Here is a 23,300-nt window from a genome sequence, read left to right as displayed (position 1 = left end):
ATTGCAACATCACTAAATTATCACAAGACTTGATAAACTCTTCCCAAAGGACCTCATTCTGCACTTAGAGATGAATTGATGTGTAATTGGTGATTATAAACAATAGAAAATAAATTGATTTGTATATAAACATCATCAAGATAACACCAAACGTTATCATATACTAAGATAATTGGTTAATTTACAGGTTCATCGCAAAGGATAAGATAAAGTTGTTAACAAACCTTTTGGGGTGTTAGACAAACTTTGTGATAATCACATGATCAAAGGAAAATTGGAAATTTATGTGTAAGAATAATTTGATGTTTATTAGTGTGAAATTGACAGGGTTAAACATGAGAACATATGTTTGTGCATGTTTTACAAGACAGAAAGAGATTCTGCATTACTCAACATTTAGTATGTACATGTATAATGTATTATAGCTGACTGTGAATATGTCTTTTGATTGAGTTGAGCCATTTCAATTGATATTTTATAGACGGGTTTATCTACAACTGACCTAGAAAACGTGGGCGCATCCATTAACCTCTCACGTGACCGGTCAGCCATTACAACCGTGAAAAATAAAGCACGTGCATTGATCAAAACATTATCGATTTTCTGTTTACATTTATATTATTCGTGTGCAGTTAATAGTTGTACAAATAATCGTAGAAAACTCCAGATGTGGAAAAAATCAATGTGTGAATTACACAACGAGTTGCACAATGACTGTCCTTGTTTGATCCCATACACGTTTCATATGATGCCTTCTGACGAATTAACAAAACTCGAGTGGATAAAAGCAATTAACAGAAAAACTTTGCCAAAACATGTTTATGTATGTTCTGAACATTTTCTTGATGGTGCGCCGACAAAAAGAAATCCGTATCCAAAATTAAAACTTGGTTATGACAGTAAAGTTACACCCGGCAGACGCAAGTTAGCACGTCGTGAAACGGCTGTGAAAAAGCTAAAATTAAGTTATGAGAATAATTCTGGTGACGATAATGTGTCGGACTCTACTGGTTTTGAAGCTCTAGACATTTCTGTAAATGATGACAATGAAAAGTATCCCGAGGCTACATGTAGTTTTAATGTAGCTTTCCCTGAAACTGTTACTAAATCTACCCAGTATGATGAGACGGACTATCTTATTTATAACGACCATCCTTATTCTGAAAAATGGTCAGACATTCAGACAACATCAACTCAGACAAAACTTTTATTGACTGAGGAGAAAGGTGTTCAGAGTAAAATAGAAGGGGGGACCATGTCAGCAAATACGAACATTGTGACTGACAGTGATGCCTTATTATATACTGGTGTAACCAAGGAAGTTTTTTTTACTTTAGTGGAAATACTACGTGAAGACAATCAATTCAATTTTCAACTAGATATTGCAGATCAGCTTTTGCTTGTACTGATGAGGTTAAAACTTCATTTGATATTTGATGATTTAGGACGTCGCTTTGGTATTTCAAAAAGTTTGGCATGCAAATTATTTAATTCTTGGATGCCAGTTCTTGCTGAACAACTTAAAGGCTTGGTTGTTTGGCTTCCACGAGAAACAATTCGAGCTTGTATTCCCGAATCTTTTCGGGAAAATTATCCTCGTACAACTGTGATAATTGATTGTGCTGAGACATTTATACAGAGACCAACAAATCTTAAGAGTAGGTCAGAGACTTATAGTAACTACAAGTCACATAATACTGCAAAATATCTTGTTGGCATTGCACCTCATGGACATATAATGTTTATATCTCGGGCTTTTGGAGGTAGGGCAAGTGATAAATTCATAGTAGAAAAAAGTGGCTTTTGTCAGTATCTTTTGCCAGGAGACGAGGTAATGGCAGATAGGGGTTTCACAATTGATGATTTACTTTTCCCACTCAGAGTCAAACTAAATATTCCAGCCTTTATAAAATGCAAACCACAACTTAGTAATGAGGATTTAACAACAACCAGGCGTATAGCAAGAGTTAGAATTCATGTGGAGCGTGCGATTCGTAGACTTAAAGTTTTCAAAATTCTAAGTAGTACTGTTCCAGTGTCCTCCTTGAAAAACTTTGATGACATTCTTCTTGTATGTTCAGCCCTTGTGAACTTAAGATCAGACTTAATAAGAGAACCTGATGAATTTTCTGAAATTTAAGTTCTTTATTCAGATACATGTAGTATATTTTGACTTGGTCTCTTGTGTACAATTCTGTTATGTACCTTAACACCTTATAGTGTATTCAATTGATATTTGCCACTGGACATTAAATAACAATCAATCATCATTATGTGTTATACCAGTCGGATACATGTATAAACATTTATGTATACAAGTGTAGGCATAATATTTACTAAACTAAATAGTGCATGAATGAGCTTCTCTTTCAAAAAATATATATTATATATAAAGTTAAAAAGGGGGAGGCCAAAAGCATGGTTCATGTATGCTTTCTCTGGATCAATCTTTGTGAACTATTTGTGCACACATAAACGTTTATGTATCAGTACCGGCTTCTTGCACTATTGCTTTGTAAAAAAAAGATTTGATGCCAGATCTATCAAATATCTACATGATCTATAAAGTAAGTTGAATAATACAGGACAATTCATCAGTTTATACAACATGTAGCTTTACAATTTTTTTTTTCAAAGTATGCTTTTCCCGGGGGGCTCATTATTGAAGACTGGTTATCAAGGTGACATACATTTGTACATGTATATTTGTTTACATTGTTGTTTTGCTTTTTTTGTTGATACATATAATTATAGTCTTATTGACAATAACACCACACCAGTAAATAAGGGGGGGGGGGGAGGGCACATTGTTGAGGACTGGTGACATACATTTGTGCGTCTTTTTATGTGGTGATGTTACACTTTTATTTTAGACAAGGTTAAAGGTTTGGTACCATTTAAACATTTAAACCCGCTGCAATTGTTTGTGTCTGTCCGAAGTCAGGAATTTGCAGTTCAGTAGTTGTTGTTTGTTGATGTGGTTCATAAGTGTTTCTTGATTCTCGATTTTTATATAGATTTTTAGACCGTTGGTATTCCCGTTGAAATGGTGTTACACTAGTAATATTTGGGGCCTTTTATAACTTGCTATTTGGTGTGAGCGGCAACGTTCCGTGTTGAAGACAGTGCATTGACCTATATACGATGGTTTACTTTTATAAATTGTGACTTGGATGGAGAGTTGTCTCATTGGCACTCAAACCACATCTTCTAAGTTCTTAATATACATGTATCTACATACATATAATTATGTATTGTTTTTGTTTTATTTTGTTTTGAATTGTTTTACATTGTCTTATCGGAGCCTTTTATAGCTGACTATGCGGTATGGGCTTTGCTCATTGTTGAAGGCAGTACGGTGACCTATAGTTGTTAATGTTTGTGTCATTTTGGTCTTTTGTGGGTAGTTGTATCATTGGCAATCATACCACATCTTCTTTTTTATATTTAATTCAGTCACGGACCCGCGATATCACGGGTTTGTTCGATGACATCCCATTATTTCGACAGACCATTAATCCGACAATGTATCTGTATTAAGTGTATGGGTAAATTTTCTCTAAAAAAAAACAACTCTTCTTATCATGCGGGATATTTGTCTCAGTATATTTGAGTTGATACACATACTTATTGCAACTGTTCAGTCCTTGCCAGAACAACTTTTAAAAATAAAAAAAAATACCGAACACTTTTTTATGAGGTATTTTTTGTTATTATTTTTTTTTTGTTATCACCTCTTCAATTGTTAAGAAATAGAACGGATTGTTCTAGAAATATGTAGAACTTAAAAAACATTTGATACTTAAATAGTCTAATTGGTATGATATTTGAAAGTAACTGAAACTAAAAAACAAGTAATGATTTTTAGAACTAATAGTTTGCATAATATCAACTGACTGTTCGTAATTTGTTTTGACGTAATCTGCATTAGATGATGGATTGGTTGTTGGTTGCTTAACGTCCAGTGGAAAATATTTCATGCATGTTCATGACAAGGCTAAGTTAACAATAAATACAGTAGACAGGTCTTGTAAAAGTGGCCATCCGGGTTGATGGTCATCAAAATTTGGACAGCCGCTGGAAAATGAGGGTATATTGGTTAGGGACAGAAATTTGCCTTGCAACCGGCCATCCACGGACCCCTCGAAGAGTTGTTGCAATGAATCTTACCGTGGAAAGAGCGTAGCACTCTATTTACACGAGGCAACAGATTTAACGTCAACATTATGATCGGCCGTAGCTGCAACCTTGTACATCCCGCACAACCAAACGGACGCCCCACTTTGGCAAGCGTTTTACTGCAGGTCGGAAGAAGACATAGGGACCATATTTCTATTCCTCAATTACCCTTGAGGGTATCTGCATGATACACTTCATTATTCATCTTTTAAATATAATCCCAAACTTCAAGTTTTAATGTAAACTATCAGACAAACTTTAGAAATTCTAACCTAAAGTACAACGAAACAAAACAACGCAATTAAATACATTCATTTATTTTGAACTCGCAAGTGGAAACTTTTACTTCATTTTTTTTATAATCTTTTTAACAACTCCGATGTCCTAACTAATATTGGTCATGACTTTTCAGAAATTAAGAACTGAGTATTTGGAATTTGAGCAACTTGCAAACCTCAAGCTAAACTCCATATAAACAAATTGGAAGTTCCTATGACATACATAGTCTCTGAAACAACGAAATCACTGGAGAAACAGTTAACACAAAATGTATGTACTGTGAAATATTGCTCGCTAATGATATTCACGTACATGTGATCATTGATCAGCAATAGGTGTGAAAACGCACATGTACATGTAACATGCAAACTTGAATATTAAAACCAAATTTCAGGTATTTAAACTCAGGTTCATAATTCCTGACAAAAATAGCCGAAACAATTTCATGGGACGGACTGCAAAACGAACAGACGTAACCCCCTTCGGTCGGAGTGGTGTATAACAATAAACAGGTATGCTTACCAATGTTCAGTACAAGTCTTTCACAGATTTATTTCTGTTTGCTTATCAATCAGTTGCAAATTGGAATACTATATGAGGACACTATTAAATTAACAATGAAAAGGTAGTACAATCAATCAAAGAAGGAATTGAAATTTACGCGGCCATTAGAAATGAGAATTTTGTTTTCGATTGGGCAGACCATTTTATTTCTTGACAGTCACAACTCAAGTTGCTGCAAGGATTAATTAACGTGCAAAGTAAGTGACACTTCCCCATGAAAAAAATCCAAATTGTATTCAAATTGGTTGACAACAGTCATACAAGTGGGATGATTAGCTGGCGTTAAAACCAGGTTACACCACCAATTAATTCGGAACACTCTTGATCTTGTACCACTTAGTACGACAGTTGTTTCGCACCGGTTCCGTATGTTGATAATGGTTGATGTTGTTAGTTTTTTGTTTTTTTTATTAACCTCCCCTATATAATTTTACCTTAGAGTTTTTTCCACTCATTACGATCGGACGTGGTTGCGTATTTATACATCCCGCAAAGTTGAACGGATGGCCACCTTTCACAGGGGATTTTCTGTCGAAAAAAGAGTAGCTCAAGGATCATAAAAGTTCTACACGATAGAAGCCAAACTGTTGTGCGACCGCGGTTGCATGCGCACGATTATTTTCTCCTGTCATGTATGCGATTTTTGGTATGAACACGGCGGGATTATTGCAATTACAGCCCAAATCCCAGAGGCGGATTTAGGGGGGGGGGGGCCGCCCCCCCCTTTTGGGGAAAAATTTTGGTTGCTTATATAGGGAATCACTGAAGCGTGACTGGAGCGGGCTCCCTCTTAGGTCAGTCAGTGGGCCCCCACTTATGAAAATTCCTGGATCCGCTACTGAATCTAACAACGTAATGGAAGAGAAACAACTCGTGCTTGATTTTATACTTGCAACCTAATTTCTTACAAACATTTTTAACAGAATTGATCGAACTATACAAAAACTGCGTATTTAAAAGTCCCACCATCATGTAGACGTGAAATAGTCTTCAAACAGTTAAAAGTTATCTACATAAAGATGTTTTTCATGGTGACAACCGCCAAAGAACACTTTGATAAACTAAAATAAAAACACCATGACGAAGGAACTTTAGTTGTCTTTTATTTTACCCTTGCTTACAACTTATTAAATTTTGCTGTAAAAAGCAAGGCCTGTTGGCTTATGGTAAGTACATGTACTATATGTTGACCATCTTGAAGCAGTATGTGCCCGTCTTGGCTTCTTTCTTAAAACCTGGATGGACTTTGCCAGGAATAAGCCAATCATATTAATTGACTTTATAAGTTTTTATTCGATCTTTACTAAGAAGTAGAATGTCCCGACTCTAGGTTAGGAAACGGTGACAATTTTAACTGTTGCAATAGTGCTAACTAAAATTGCTATCTTTCTTTGAACGTTCTTCGGGTTTTTTTTTCTGAAAGTCATCATATGCACATATTGAAACGTGTCTAGTGTTTTATTTTGTTTTATCACATTTTTAGATATTTTATCCAAATTATGGAAGAAGGACGACAACTCGATTTGATCTACGGATACCCCGAGATGTTCACTCAGAAGTCCTCTGGCCAGTTCCCTGCATTCGGCCTAGACATGTACCGGTCAACCCTCATTACCATACAAAACTGACAGGCAGTGATATACACTTGTATGTACAAGTAGACTCTGCTCGCAACGCTACTGTTGACTCAATGGATGGTACCATGCAGCGTGATTCGAACCGCCAATCTCGGGATCTAAAGGCAGCACTCTAACCAAATGAGCCAAAGACAATCTACCTCTATATCTTCAGGTCTACAACAAATCTATGACAAATGAGACGCTTTCAAGTTTGAAATTAATTAGGTTTCTCGCCTTAGCAGCAATAAACCATCTTCACCCGCGTATGGAGTATACATTGTAGTTCTGAAAAAAAAAAAAAAATACCACGATTTTGTCAAAACATGTCTTGTCATTTTTCTTTAAAACGTCATTGGAAAGTAGTTTTACTTATTGGTAATAGGTACACTTTCTGTATCTACTTCACAAACAATACACAACTTGAGTTATATATGCAATAGGTGCAAAATTTGGGTATCTTTTTATTTATTTTACCCTTTATTTTCTTCGTGCTGCTGTTTCATTTATTCGCATGCCTAATGACGTGACTCGGTATTTATGCATCCTGCTATCGGATTTTTAAGTTTATGCAATCCTGCATTGTGCAACAGTCACCCAAATTGTGTTGTATGTCTGTGATTTATGTGTTTTTGTGCTGGGTACCAATTATTGTCACATTAGTCTATTCTGCAGGTTTAAGGTGCACAACACATTTTGTCAATATAACGGAACTACAATCAACTCTCACACAGAGCCGTGGTGTAGTGGTTAGTGCATCGGACTACTAACACAAAAGTTCCTGGTTCGATTCCCATTTGGGATGAAAATTTCAGGAACTCAATTTTCGGCTCTCCCTCGACACCATTTGCGAGTATGGTCTTGAGGAAACGATGATAGTCCGTCGGAAGGCGACGATAAATGACTGACCCGTGTTAAGAGAGAGCCATATCTCTTGCACGTTAAAGACACCCTTGTAGATTTCGAAAAAGAGTAGGCTAATGCCGCTTCAAGGCAGAACTCGCACCCGCTAAGTGGAAAGGGATTAATATAAGTTGCAAAACTTGTTTCCCAATCCACTATAAATAAATATGTTAAAACTAACTCTCACACAAGTGACATGTTTAGCTAGCTAAAACAATGCTTTCGATCCACCATGGTCTTCAGAAAATGCCGTACCATGTAAGAGTTATGACTTGTTTTCAACTCATTCTGTTGGTTGATAATTTTTGATGGTCAGTTTTGACGAACTTCCTCCTTTTTAATTTAACTTGGTACCTACGTTTTTAATACTCTTCTACATATAGTACTGGTAATGCATTGTGGCAACTGCCGTAGGTTGATTTATTTTCGTGGATTAAAGTACACTTACATATGGAGCAGGATCTGCTTACCCTTCCGTAGCACCTGAGATTACCCCTAGTTTTTGGTGGGGTTCGTGTTGCTTATTCTTTAGTTTTCTATGTTGTGTCATGTGTTCTTTTGTTTGTCTGTTTGTCTTCTTTAATTTTTAGCCAGGCGTTGTCAGTTTAATTTTGATTTATGAGTTTGACTGTCCCTCTGGTATCTTTTGTCCCTCTTTAACATGTCTGCGGATATTAAATTTCGTGGTTATGCCGAAGTCTACGTACAATCCCATGTCGTTTATTGAACACGTTCGATACCGTGGTCACCTGTACCCACGAAATCCGCAAAAATTGGTATTCAACGAATAACAATGAATCCACAGTTTTTGCGAGGGAGAATCGTTGTCAGATTTTCTGACGGATAGACTACATAGTTTCATACTTTGACCAGATTAATCTACTAATGAAATAAAAGAGTTTTGATAAATAAATACATGTATTTGTTTTTAATTTTATTTCAAAATTGTATTCTTTCTGAAATTATCGGAAAGACATTATTACAAAAATTATAAATAGAGAAAGGAAGATAACTCGAATTTTAATAAACTACGGAATGTCACACACCACCAACTATCATAGGTTATACATGTATAAATAAATTTAATGTTTTTGCTGTCTTTTGATTGGTTAAATTTATTAGTTTTATTTTCAATGATGTCAATTTTGATGGTGACACGCCCACTCTGACGTTGTGTATATATACGCCAACATGTGTGTACGTTGTTATTGTTAATATAAATAATATAAAGAGTTCTTTGAGTCTTATTTTTGATAGACATTTATTTATATTGAATGGCAATAATTTATTTTGATTTTATTGAAAAATAAAACTAATCCGCTTCGCGGATTATTCAATGTGAAGATTCAAAAAAAAGTTTTATGGGTCAATAAATTCAAAATATAATAGCCATAAAATAAATACATGCCGTTTGAAAAAAGTCCTATAATTGGTATTTATTGGAAGATTGTGAATTATTTCAGAGAGTTAGCTATCAAGGTACAATTGAAAAACTATAACAGTAAATCCATATGTAAATATTTAGTCATGGTCGTGCCAGAAGAAGTCGCGTCTCTTTTTAAAATTATATGAAACCTCAAATTAGAAAAAAATGATGCATATGTTTTTTTATAACAAAATGGATAGTTGTCATTATTAAACATATTCTTTGTTCTAAAGAAAATTCTTTAATTTTACAACATTAAGAAGACGTTTTCTCTTTTAATTGCTTGCTTCCAGGAAGCAATACGCCGATATATTTTCCATATTCAAAGTGAGATTAGCGTGACCCTTCTCGCAAAAATCCGGATATCGCCATACGCATGGATCTGTCCATGCATTGGTTGAAGAATTGGATAAACATTATTTTTCCCCAGTCACTCGTTTAATATGAGTTTATATTAGCATAATATACGTAATATACTTATAAATATTCGTGAAATGACACTCGGATGCTAATTTTAGACTCTGTGACAGTCCATGCAACCCAATAAATTTTACTATGTCGTAAATTTACATTTGTTTCTTACACAATGGCGTCACTTTAAACACGCCTACCTTTTCTTTACTATATATATTAGTAACAAGCATTTCAAGTAGACCAACCGGAATCCATTACGATTGTACTCCTCTCACAATGAATCGATATTATATTTCCTTGAATTGTTATATTGTTTTATAAAGACAAGTGCTTGTTTGTCAGTACATAGGTCATTTGTTCAAGGCCATCTCAGTATGCCTATGTCATATTCAGATTTGTAGGTATCAAATAAATAATAACTCAGACATGCAAGAATCCAAATTATAACGATTATCGATATTTTACGATATTTTTCTTTGATCTTAATAAATAAAAATGTCCTTCCTCAGCGGAGTTGAGGGATATAAAAACTATCGTTAGAAACTAATGGCACACGTGCGTGTTTCCAATGAAATTAACAACGTCGTCATACACTGTAGGTAAAATAGCGATAAGCAGATAATCATTGGTCATCTCAACTCGATTGCTTTTCTCACTATCGCAGTTCCGGCTCAAGCGAGAAAAGCAATCTCGTTGAGATAGTCAACGATAATCTATAAATACACGATTATGAAATATTAAGCTTATTTCAAATTTGTCTAATAGAATATTGTCAGCTCTCTTGGCTGATTTCAAGTTCTCCATCAGCATCTACCAAAAGACTAGAGGACTATTAACATCGACATATATTGTAACGGCTCCCATCATAATATGGCAATACAGCCAAATTTTGCCATACGCTTTTGTATAAATTCGGCCGTCTCTCCAATCTTATACATTTACAATGGTTTACTTTTATAAATTGTGGATGGAGATTTGTCACATTAGCACTCATTCTACATCTTCTTTTAACTATAAAATATCAAATCATGCCACTGACATATATATTTTCAGGAAGTAATTTTCTTATCTTTATTGTTTCTTTTTGCGCAAGTTCAATGGAACGTCTCAAACCCAAGAGAACATGCAGAATAATCCATGCGTATGAGAAGGATCTTCCTGGTCTACCACATTTTAAAGCACAACATTCAATATTTTAAGCCGGATGTCTCACATCCGGTAGCATAGGTGTAAATTCAGTACTAAATCTCCCATTACTTCAATGTAAACATATATCTTCAATTAGATCTATATAATTGACATACGGTAATATTTAGAAATGAAGTTTTCATATGATAAAAACTTTATAAAACGTCAACATTGCCCGAGAGGTAAGTCGATGAATCAGGTCTATGCCAAAGAACGTCTCGTCATTGTACTTAGAAAAAAGTTCATCGGAAGATGCCGAGACCTTCTTTTCAATAAATGTTCCATATCGATTTTACAAATAATACGTAATGGAATGGTCTTCAAGTATAGATTCTAGGTACTGACGCGTTTATCATCTTCATCAAGTGTTTAAGTACTCTATTTATATTTCTTCTAAGGCTGTTTGTAGATATAAGAAGATGGTGCATGCGTGCTAATGAGACACTCTCCATCCAAGAAGTAAACCATTATAGGCCAAAGTACGGTCTTTAAAACGGAGCCCTGGCTCAATTGGTCCATTTTTGTTATACTTTTGGCGTGGGAGTTTATGCAGCCCGCCGTTGTTGTGTTATTGGGCTATGGTAGTTTCTGCATTCTTGTCTTCCGTTTTTGTTTTTGTTGCGCTTTTTTCTGTTGAGTGTCTCTATGCTATTCTGTTTTTTTTTGGTTTATAATTTATATGGTTTTGTGTTTCATAGTGATAAAGTCGATAACCCCATGTTGACTGTTGCACTCAAATGTTGGACATGTTTACCTGTTGTCTGTTTGCTTCACTCATTGTTGTCAATAAGATGTAAAGCTATATGACTGTCATACAAGTGAGATGCTTAGCTAGCTGTATCATCAGATTTAAACCACCATTTACTACATAAGGAAATGCATTAACCAAGTCATGAATATGACTGTTGTTTTCCATTCGATTTGGTGTGTTTAAACCTTTTAATTTGGCCACTTTCTTTGGAGTTTGGAACTGTGTTATTTGACCTTATGTAAATAAAGAACAAATATAGTTCAATTCAACATAGGGTAATGTATCATTTTTGGGCAACCCTCATTGATTTTTTTTCAAACACTATAGACTCGCACTAAATTCCTACAATGACATAATCACTTTTTTTTTATTATGTATAAAAATTGAAATGTGTTCAGTTTTAATTGTTTTATTTTACTAAATTTGTGCGGGATGTATATCAAAAGCCTTATCTCATCGTAGGGTGGTACATTTGATAAGGTACATGTTTGCAAACAATTGCAAAATTTTTGTGTCTATATCCACCGTCTACTTGCTAATTTTCAATTGACATACAATATTGACAGACAAACTCATTAATAATCTTACACAAATGAAGACCTTTGTCAACTTCTAAGACATTTTTTCTCTAGTGTAGAGTTGTCTCTCAATACTACTTTTTTTATTTTTTTACTGAACAATACGAATATTGTTCAGGAAAAGTATGAGTTTGAGAACAACGCACGGACAAGCAGTTTCTGCTCAAATTATGGCACCGATCAATTAAAACTTTTCAATAAAACATATAATGAAAATGAAAACAATAAAAAGACATCCAGTCAGCTATACATGAAATTATGCATATGATCAGGATGTATAGCACATGTTCTAGCTATAAACTATGTTGAACAGGTATGCATGTCCATTGTTCAAATTACTAACTAGCAATCTGTTATTCTTCTTATCGCAATAAATTGATGTGGGATAGCTTAAACCTTCATTCTCATCTAGTATCTCATTACCCTCGCGCCCACTCTTCTGTACAGCAATCACATTATGTGAGGAAAATCCAGCTACAAAAATATTTCCGTCAGTGTCAGTAGTTACTCCCCTTGGCTGGTTAAAAATGTTCTTTTGGAACTGCCATTGAACAGCACCGTTCACATCCATGCATACAATATCTTTAGGAATGAATACTGTGAAAAATATGCTATCTCCATTTACTGCTACATTTTCCGTTTGGTCAAAGTCTGTGCTGACCGGTATCATTTTAAAAAGTTCTCCCGATGACGTCATAATAGCGACATTGATACCATGCATATGACCATCGACGATCATATATAAGTTTCCATTCTCATACGTAATTCCCCAGCTGTTTCCGTCAGTTGTTCTTTTAGTAACGGCTTTGGTATCGATATTTATAATTTCAAAGTACTGCTTCCTGCCAAATGTAACGGCTACCATGTTATCATCTATGGCTGTAATACCAAACGGTTCTGCTGATAGAGGAATGTCTTCTACATGACGGCCTGTTACATCGTGTACTATTATCCGACGATTACCTTTGTCGGTAAATAGAACCTTATCGCCATTAATGGTGCAACCCTTGATATCAAAATTTGCATTACCAGGCTGCAGTTGGATATCTTGAATTTGTTGAATATGCATCTTTTATGTAGCACCTGAAAATAAAATACATTCTTTACTATTAATTATTGGCATATGGACTTAATAACACCTTTATTGTTAAATTTGATATAAAAATTTACATCCGGTGTTTCGTATTTCTAAATTTAGGTCGAGAATATATCAATAGCATTATTAACTTGAATCGGAAGACGGTTCTTTTAAAAATCTAACTCGACGTCAAAGCTAACTTAAATTCCCAACTACTACGATCTGTTGTGATGTAGTACAAGATAATGTTTTTATAGCTATCAATCAAGAATGTATTAACCAATTCAAAAATCCAACACACATCAAATATATGCAAAATTAAAGAGGCGGCAAGCATGATGAATACATTATAACGCAATACGACAAGTCATAAATCTATTGGACCACTATGATGCAAGTTTCACAAAATTGCTGCCTATTAACCTAATTAAGAATACGAAATTCCCAAGTTGCTCATCATTTTCCATTAGAATTTCATTCATCAATGGAGTGATGTCATGTACTCTTTTACGAGTACAACATAGGGAGAATTATACCCCAAAACGTAAAACATAAACAAAAATATCGACCCCCGAGGAAATTCAAAATGAAAAGTTTGTAATCAAATGGCATATCAATTAAAAGCTCAAACACATCAAACTCATGGTTAAAAACTGTCATATTCCTGACGTTGTACAGGCATTTTCTTATGTAGAAAATGGTGGATTATACCTGGTTTTCCCAAAGAATATCAAGGCTTTGAGATGAAGAATGCATGCCGGTATTTGCAAAGCTATATTGTGCTGATTTGTTTATTTACGCATACCAACTATGTTGAATGACTGTTTTGGACTTTGTCAGCTGTTTTAACCTTTGTTTGCCCACCTGTATTTTTCGTTTTCTGACAAACTTTTAAATGCTTGCCTCGGTAATTTTTTCTAAGATATTACCAGTGTGAGTAATTCCAAAAGGTATGCCGAAAGTAAGTCGACATCTGGACAAGAAGAACAAGACAACAGTCGATTAAACGCTTAAACGGAAGAATAGATTGTGTTTTAAAGTTAAATGCCCGGTTGTATCTTTAGCGGATATCCGATAATAGTTACTATATCGTGATAATGTCCATAAAATATTAAACATATCGCCATTGGTTTAATAAATGACTTCAAAATCGTTCCTGTACGAACAATAAAAGTTGTGACTGCACAGCACTAAACATCGATCTTTTCTAAGATTGATATAATACAAGATTAGTTTTAAGATAAAAAATTCAGTAATATACTTTCAACGTTACCTTAACTCCTGATATGATTACTGTAATGACCAAGTACGACCAGTTGTACAAGACAGTTGTTATACTGCGTATTCCCGACTTAGTGGTTTATTCTGAATGAATTAATTCTAATAGCTGTAACATATTTATATAAATTTAACCTTGCTACATCCCCAACATATCCGGGAAGAAAAATGCATGCACACATCAACTATTTTCTTCCTTATTCATAAGTAGTAAATTATGGAATTTCCTAGATAAGGCCTTACCCGTTTTTAAACAATTGAACAAGTATGAATTTCAATAACCTAAATACCCGGAAACAAAACTTTACGTACTTGTTTAACGAAAACACTTTAAAAATTTAAAAAGATTTCCCGATAGTATCATACCGGTGATTGTTTGTTAGAAAGAGAAATTAAGCAACAATACACTCCTAAAGTAATGGATGGTATATATAAGTTGTTTCCCTACTTGCTCATGTTTAGTGAACTGTTAATTTATTAGACTAGACGCTCCCAAGAGCCTTTGTCGCACACCTGACTTCTTGGGTTTTTGAAGGCCGAATTTTGTTTAACATTGGCCCCATAATACAATGATACATCCTGGTGGCCATCTTGAACATTAATCAGCAACAAAGTAGCAACAAAGTAGAAACACTTCATCATCACCTCATAAAGAACATTTATGACATGTTTAATTCATTCCATTCAGTGGTTCTCTAAAGAAAAAAAGGAAAACATGTTTGTGTATTTCCCATAGGGTCTTCAATTACACTAAGTCCCCTGCTTGCAGCCATCTTGGATAATGGACCAGCTACAAAGTATCAACATTTGGTCAGTACCTCATAAGAAACATTCATGCTATGTTTGGTTTGATTCCATCCAGTGGTTCTCCAAGAGGAGATATTTGTATGTATTTTCCGTAGGGTCCTATTTTAAACTAAGTCCCCCTGACGGCTATCTTGGATGATGGATCTGCTACAAAGTAACAACACTTGGTCAGCACCTCATAAGAAACATTAATGCTATGTTTGGTTTCATACCATTCAGTGGTTCCATAAAAGAAGATATGTGAATGTATCTCATAGGGTCCTATGTTAAAATAAATCCCCCGCTGGCGGCCATATTGGACGATGGATTGGTTTCAAAGAACCAACACATGATCAGCACCGCTTAAAGAACATTCATGCCAAATTTGGTATTATTTATCAAGTGATTCTCTAAAAGAAAAGATTTGTATGTATTTCCTATAGGGTTCTCTGTTAAACTAAGTCCCCTGCTGGTGTCTATGCAGAGAGTTAATGAGACAAAGTTATATTAAATAAAGTCACTTTCTTTTTCTCAAACGTTCACTGAGGATACCAATAACTTGTTGATAAATATTCCGTATCAACTTCACAAATAATACATGATGCTATTGAATTATAATTTCTAGGTACTAACGTTGTTTATCATTTTAGTTACGTGCTACAGTCCCCCTGTTTTGTCCTGGTTCCATTTTAATCTCTATTGTTGATCGATATTTTAAGAATATACTTATGACGTGTCATTGGTACTTATACACCCTGCCCGTTTTGTTATTATGTTTTGTCAAGTTTGAGTTGTTTTATTTTATTTTTGCCTTTGTGCTTTGTCTTTATGCCGTTTGCCCTTTTTTTTTGTTTTCTATTTTATAGTCGTTATTATTATGATTTTTACTTCTGTACCCCAATTTTTGACGTTTGCATCTTTCTGTCTGTAATTTAGCTCACACATCGTTGTGAATAAAACGGAATTATGTGAGACTGTCATACAACTGAGAGGCTACGCTAGCTATAAAACCAGGTCTGTGTCTGGTCAGGGGTATGTGTTTAATATTTAGCCATATTTCAAAGATGATAATTTTTTGCTGATCTGTTTTACAAATTCAAATGTGACTTCATTTTGTTGTCATTTTTTACAATTTCAAATATGACGTCATTTGGCGTTGAGGTTTTGACTTACTCGGATGTTTTTTTTTTTTAGTTGCATTTTGTCGGGTTATGTAATGTATTTCGATTGTTTCCTGTAATTAGTTAATACTTCAGTTTTATCATGTATCTCTGTTGTATAGTCATTTTATAAAATTTACTGTTTGCAAAAGTATAAATTATTCTAAATAATAGGGATGTTCTGGTACCAAACAGAAAACCATGGCTGTTTTTTGGCACAACTTTTTTCAACTTTTGGTACTCGATGCTGTTCAACTTTGTACTTGTTTCGGGTGAAATTTTTGAGTGTCAATTCACATTACTATAAGACGTGCCACGGTACTTATCTATCCCAAATTCATGTATTTGGTTTTGATGTTAATATATTTGTTATTTTCATAAGAATTTGTCTGATGCTTAGTCCGTTTCTGTGTGTATTACATTTTAATGTTGTGTCGTTGTTCTCCTCTTAAATTTAATGCGTTTTCCTCAGTTTAGGTTTGTTACCCTGATTTTGTTTTTTTGTCCATGGATTTATGAGCTTTGAAAAGCGGTATACTACTGTTACCTTTATTTACAGGAATTAATTCCCTTGTATTTCAGTATTTTTTGTTATTTTACTATTGACATGTTGGGAATAAGTCATTGAAACCGGAACCCATGCAATGGCACATATTACCAAACAGATATAGAGATCAATATGCATGTAGTCTTCAACAAATGACGTTTTATCTCGTCTCTAATAAACAAACAGTAGTATACCTCTGTTCATGCTGTTCAAAAGTCACTAATCGGTTGAGAAAAACAAAACAAAATAAATTTGGGATTCAAACTAAAACAGAGGGAAACACATCAACTTTTGGAGGAAAACAACAAAAAAACAGAAACACAAAAGTGCAGCAAAAAATGCAACATACATAGACACGAACTATTAGATAATGCCACATTTATAACTTAGTACTGGACATTTATAAATTGAATGCAATTCATCATGTCAGCCTAGATGATAAAAACACTCAACGATGTTCAATATTTGAATATTATATGACTTCTAAGTAAATGTACTGGAATATGTAATTAAAACAAGTAAAAACTTACGTTTAAACTGCGTTATACCGTTCCTGTTCAAACTATCTGAAATCCCTCTGAAAGTTATAGTGCAACTATTTCCAGAACAAATCGCTCTCTGTTGATATCGGTAAACTAATTGATACAACATTCTTGGTATTTGTTAATAAACTATAAAAGTAACCTTGAGAAACGAAATTTGATACCTCATAACAGGTGTATAATTCTTTACCTATATTGATCATCAACGCTCCGCTTCTGTTACTTCTTATATTATCTATATTAAAATAGGTATCTGGAACTTTCTGTAAATATTCAAGTCTCAAATATTTATTTATTTTACATATTAATATTAGATGTTTTTTTATGTACTTAATTTTGGTTTTCGTTTTCGAACATTTTGATAAACTAAGCATGTAAATGTATCTTTCCGCGGATGCGGAGTTCTTTCAGTTTGACAACTAAGTAAGAAATGTATTCCTGTAGATTCACAATGTTTCATTTGAGGGATTTTTGTTTGGAAGAAATTGCCAAGTTTACAAATTATCCGTATGCAATAACTATATAAATGCAATGATTAATGCAAGTTTTTCTAATGCATTAATTGTTTTAGTTTGTATGCTGTGGTTATATATTTTGTAAGTATGCGATTTTAAAACATGATGTGTTAACGCAATGCTAAAAATACATAGTTGAATGAATGGTTTGAACATAAACGATTAATAAATGTTTAATACAAATTGCTAGTGGCATAGTTAAACAAACAATGTTTTGACTGTTTCTTTACGCTACATTTTCTTTTAAACAAATCAAGGAATTAGGAGGCATGTTGTTGGTAGGGTAGGATAGGAAGGCGCGTCTCTTTGAATAACATTACATGTATATTCTACTGGTTTTGGATTCCTGTTTCACAACACCAGTATTATAAACGTTTATATTAAATTCATTTTAGCTTGTCAACACAAGTCACCATAGTAAGCCTTTATTTTCCCTTTGTGTCCATAGTTTTTAAGCATATTTGTTTAAAATTTTGCATATATTCTCACTTGATATTTCATCATGTTAAAACATCACCACTAGCTTGTCGCCATTAAGATACTAAAACATTAGAACAATCGATCTTTATTCACTATTTATTATCTTGGTCATAACTTTTCTAATTCTCTAATGCATACTAAGGGTACTACAAACCAAACGGTTTCAAAGTAATTACAATTGTCAGCATTTCATAAAAAATACCGGGATTATATATAATTTAGTACTCTACAAGCGCAAATATTGTGCACAAGACTTAAGAGTGGCTCTCGAATAACAAAAGTCGGTGGAACATAATCGGAGGCTAAAAACATTCAACATAGAAATTGGGATAGGAAAATATTTTTGTTTAGAATAATATAACATTTAATAAATAGGACAGGAACATATAGCCAAGCTATAAACATCTGAGGATAACTTTATATGTGAAATATGTAATTTAAAATTTAACATGTAAAAACCAAGTAATGATCTTAATTCTTGGGAACGTTAGTAGGAAAATTTGTATTTTAATAGTTTTTACCCTATCGTGAGGTGTGTGTGTGAAAAGTACATCTTATGAAATAGGCGTTATAAGCCCATATATTAACACATTGCAGCAACTGATGTACTTTATAACATTTTGTCTTCTCTGGTGACAGAATGGGACATTGAATGACAGACTGTTTGTTTATTACTAATCATTATGATACTAACCATTATGAAGCGCTTCGGCGGGTTTTGATTGATGACTCATCCAAGTTACCAGGATTAATTAATTATCAAAGGTATAATGCTAATAATGTGATAGGCCAGACGTGCGTTTCGTCTACATAAGACTCATCAGTGACGATCAGATACAAATAGTTAGAAAGCCAAACAAGCATTAAGTTGAAGAACATTGAGGACCCACAAACCCAAACAGTTGTGGGAATACGACCAAGGTAACATATTATGTACGAATATATAAAGGTAATGTATTGTGCACGTAACTTGGCCATGTTCATATTTTAAAAAATAGTTGATACGACGCATTTGCCGTTGAATGTTACCATTAGATATACGTATCTTCTCTAACAGTGTCTCATTTTAATCATCTTGATTGCAGCGGTAATTAATAATTGATTTTCTCCTCGGATATTTCCTCAAGTATATTCAAATCAAACGTAGTGCAAGAGGCATCAATTATATATACATGATAGATGGCTCTCATCATAATTGAGTATATATTTCTAGACAATATCTTAGTGCGTGTGATAAACGTAGGCAGTAAAATTTGATGTTTTTAGGAAAACTTAATTCAACAGAAGGGAATAGTTCGGTGAATATTGTTGATGTCTTCTTTTTGCATAGTGTGCAAACTTCTTTGTTATTATTTGTCTCATTGTTTTGGCAACATGGCTTTAAAATGTCAATAAACTCATCATAGATACCAGGACTAAATTTTGTAGATACGCCAGGCGCGCGTTTCGTCTACAAAAAAAATCAAAAAATACTGCTGAGTCTTGGGCAAACTTTAAGAAAATTAGGAATGAATGCGTAAACTTGAGTAAACTAGCAAAAACCATTATTTTGAAAAACAATGTGAATCATTACATTCAAACGTAGATTCCATTAAGAATTGGTGGAAAAAATTGCGCAACCTGGCTGGATTTCCTTCCAAATACTCAGACTACCCCCTATTTTATTGAATGATATCTACTTAGACGATAATAAGGATAAAGCAAATGCATTTAATCGTTATTTTTGTGATCAATCGAGTGTTGATGACTCATTTGCAAATATCCCAGAACTAAATTTAGATGAAATCATACATACATTAGATAATATAATAATAACGCAAGAGGAAGTTTATGACCAACTTCTCTTGTTAGATGTGTCTAAGGCAACAGGCCCCGATAGCATTAGTCCAAGATTTCTTAGATATGCTGCTTTAGAATTAAGCTATCCCTTGGCTCTGTTGCTCAATAAGTCACTTCAATAATGCACTTATCCGTATGAATGAAAGATAGCAAATGTAATACCAGTGGTTCTCAAGAAATTTTATCAAACTATAGACCAATCTCTCTGTTATCTATTATTGGTAAAACGACTTTTTGCTGACGATACGTCATTATATATAGTTGTTGAGGAAGAGTATGCTACATCTGAATTAATGAATTCTGATATAGAAAAATTTCACCAATGGTCTCAACAATGGCTTGTTAATCTTAATTCAAGAAAAAATTAAACCATGACCATATCTAGAAAAAAGCAAAACCCCATAATCCACCAAAAGATATGAATGATGCATTGATACAAGAGGTTGAAGAACATAAACACTTAGGGTTAATTTTTCAAGAAAACAGTTGTTGGGAAAGTCATGTAAACTATATTATTGATAAAGCTACGCCTCGCTTAAATCTTATGAGGAGTTAAAAGTTTAAACTATCGTGTAATAATCTACAAGTTATATATATCAGTTTTATCAGGCCTTTACTTGAATATGCGGATACTGTGTGGGATAATATACCAATTTATTTAAAGGACAAACTAGAGAGCATTCAAATAGAAGCGGCTCGTGTAGTCACAGGTGCCACTAAGCTTTGCTCTAAATCTAATCTTTAAAATGATACTGGTTGGGTATCTCTGAGTGAAAGAAGATCCAGACATAAAATTATTAAATTTCACGAAATATTTCAAGATCAAGCTCCTAATTATCTTTGTAGTCTCGTACCTAAACAACTATATCAAGTCTATAACTATAATACTAGAAGTGCATCTAATGTCCAAAATATGAACTGTAGAACTACCTTTTATCAAAATTCTTTCCTACCATCTGTTATTCGTGAATGGAACAGGCTTCCACAAGATTTTAGATGTAATCCATCAAAATTTACACTTAAATAGAGATTCTAAGAAAGTCCCTTCATATTATAATACGGGTTGTAGAAAAGGCCAAATACTAACGCCAGACTACGGTTGAATTGCAGTGGCTTAAATGAGCACCTATTCCAAAAAAATATTGTTCTTTCCAGCCTATGTTATTGTGGGCAAGTTGAGAGCAGCAAACACTATTTGCTAGAATGTCATAATTATAGACTCATCAGGGCACAAACCATTTCTACACTACCAATATATAATGTACAAACATTAGTATCAGGCAGTGAACTCATCAGTGATGAGGAAAACGAAAATATTTTTAAAGTTGTACTAAGATTCATTTCAGAAACAGGGAGAATTGGTCCATAACAATTATCTTTATATCGATGTCGATTTAGATGTTGAAACTTTGATTTGATGTTACCTTTTTTTCGGAACATTTACATATATCTCATATACATGAACCATAATTATGATAAAAAGAGTTGATCACATATTTCGATCAAACTGACTTCTGAGTAACGGGCAAACCACAAAATAAACATGTTAAATGTGAATTGAAAATTAGATTATACGAGTTTCTCATATACTATGTTCCTAATTTTGTCATTCTTTTTAAAGGGAGACGGATTTATATAAGTTTTTCTTGTTTCCGAATCCCTGTATGTATGTTGTATTATTATATTCCATGCACTTTTTTTGAATAAATATTGTTTAAACTAAAAAAATCAACAGTGACGCTCGAATCCCAAAAAGGTGAAAAAGGCTAAAAGTTCGAAGTTGAAGAGCATTGAGGACCAAAATTCCTAAAGGTTTTGCCAAATACAGCTAAGGTAATCTATGCCTGAGGGAGAAAAGCCTTAGTATTTCAAACAATTCAAAATTTTGTAAACAGTTAATTTATAAATATAACCATATCAATGATAATTCATGTCAGCACAAAAAGTGCTGACTACTGGGCTGGTGATACCCTCGGGGAAATAAATCTCCACCAGCAGTTGCATCGACCCAGTGATTGTAAATCAACCTGTTCTTGCTATTCTTGAAATCTTTATTTTGATTGTGGTTATTTTGATGCCATAAGACTTCAATCTGATTTGTCTTAAATTGATCATTTGTGTATCAGTTTGGTAGTTTCTTCAGAAATATAAAAATAAAACCATCGATATACGACTTAAATTTTTGTTGGGATTATCTGTGTAATATATACTCCACATAGAAGATGTAGTATGAGTTTCAATGAAAAAAACTTTCTATCGAAGTCACTATTTGTAAAGGTAAACCATTATAAGTCACAGTACGGTCTTCAGCATTTATCCGTGACTCAACCAATCATCAAGCTTTAAAGTGTCCAAAAAAGAAATACAAGTGTAAAACCATTCAAACGGGAAAACCAACGGTCTAATTTGTATAAAAAATAAGAAACGAGAAACACTGATGAGCAACATCAACAAATGATAACCACTGAACATCTCCATCATCTGTACGTGCGAATACAAAAATGTGTGCTCCAAATAATATTTATGAGTTTTATGGTCCAATCTTAACTAGTCCTGATCACCGATTTGATTGACCTAAAACACATTAGATAGTTCTAACTTCGAGTAGTGCCTTCAACTTGGAAAAAATCCAGAAGCACTTTCTGTGTATAGAATATAGATATATCGTATATATGTTTGATAATCTTTAAACATATTAAAAAAAATATTGATTCTGACAAAAACATTGATAACGATGCGCTTAAAAATGAAAGTTTATTTTTTTGTTTTCAAGGTATAGATTTCAAAGCAAAAGTTTATGTACTGTTAATAGCAGTTTGTCACGGAATGTTGTAGAAATCAATATGATAATATTGTCAAACTTTTAACGCGTACTGAAAATTTGAAAGAATCGTCGGAAGGTAAGGTTGTTTTGTTAATTAAAACAGTAACGCCTTGTATATGTCGTTTTTGGTATATGTATCTATAAGACTTACCCTTCCGGAGCACCTGATCTCACCCCTAGTTTTTGGTGAGGTTCGTGTTGTTTATTCTTTAATTTTCTATGTTGTATCATGTGTACTATTGTTTTTCTGTTTGTCTTTTTCATTTTTAGCCATGGCGTTGTCAGTTTGTTATAGATTTATGAGTTTGACTGTCCTTTTGGTATCTTTCGTCCCTCTTTTAATACTAGTTTGT

The 23,300-nt window shown here is 33.8% G+C and overlaps 2 protein-coding genes across 3 annotated transcripts; one reads left to right on the top strand and one right to left on the bottom strand.

The window, feature by feature from the left end:
* Positions 1–748: 748 nt before the first annotated feature.
* Positions 749–2,140, top strand: LOC134692427 (uncharacterized). The gene has a single exon (XM_063552878.1). The coding sequence runs from the start codon at positions 749–751 to the stop codon at positions 2,138–2,140; it is 1,392 nt and encodes a 463-aa protein (XP_063408948.1).
* A 9,593-nt stretch (positions 2,141–11,733) lies between these two features.
* Positions 11,734–17,389, bottom strand: LOC134692023 (uncharacterized). 2 transcript variants are annotated; one of them, XM_063552367.1, is made up of 2 exons: positions 17,278–17,389; positions 11,734–12,981 (listed from the first exon to the last, which is right to left on the bottom strand). In XM_063552367.1, exon 2 carries the CDS (start codon positions 12,965–12,967, stop codon positions 12,188–12,190), a length of 780 nt encoding a protein of 259 aa, XP_063408437.1. In that variant the 5' UTR covers positions 12,968–12,981; positions 17,278–17,389; the 3' UTR covers positions 11,734–12,187. The 2 variants fall into 2 exon arrangements, with proteins under 2 accessions (XP_063408437.1, XP_063408436.1); XM_063552366.1 differs by lacking the exon at positions 17,278–17,389 and adding an exon at positions 14,250–14,288.
* Between the last annotated feature and the right edge of the window lie 5,911 nt (positions 17,390–23,300).

This window comes from Mytilus trossulus, chromosome 12 (assembly GCF_036588685.1).
Source record: "Mytilus trossulus isolate FHL-02 chromosome 12, PNRI_Mtr1.1.1.hap1, whole genome shotgun sequence".
NCBI classification, from domain to species: Eukaryota; Metazoa; Mollusca; class Bivalvia; order Mytilida; family Mytilidae; genus Mytilus; species Mytilus trossulus.
Note: the sequence above shows the minus strand (reverse complement) of the source record. Positions and strands in the feature narration are given on the sequence as shown.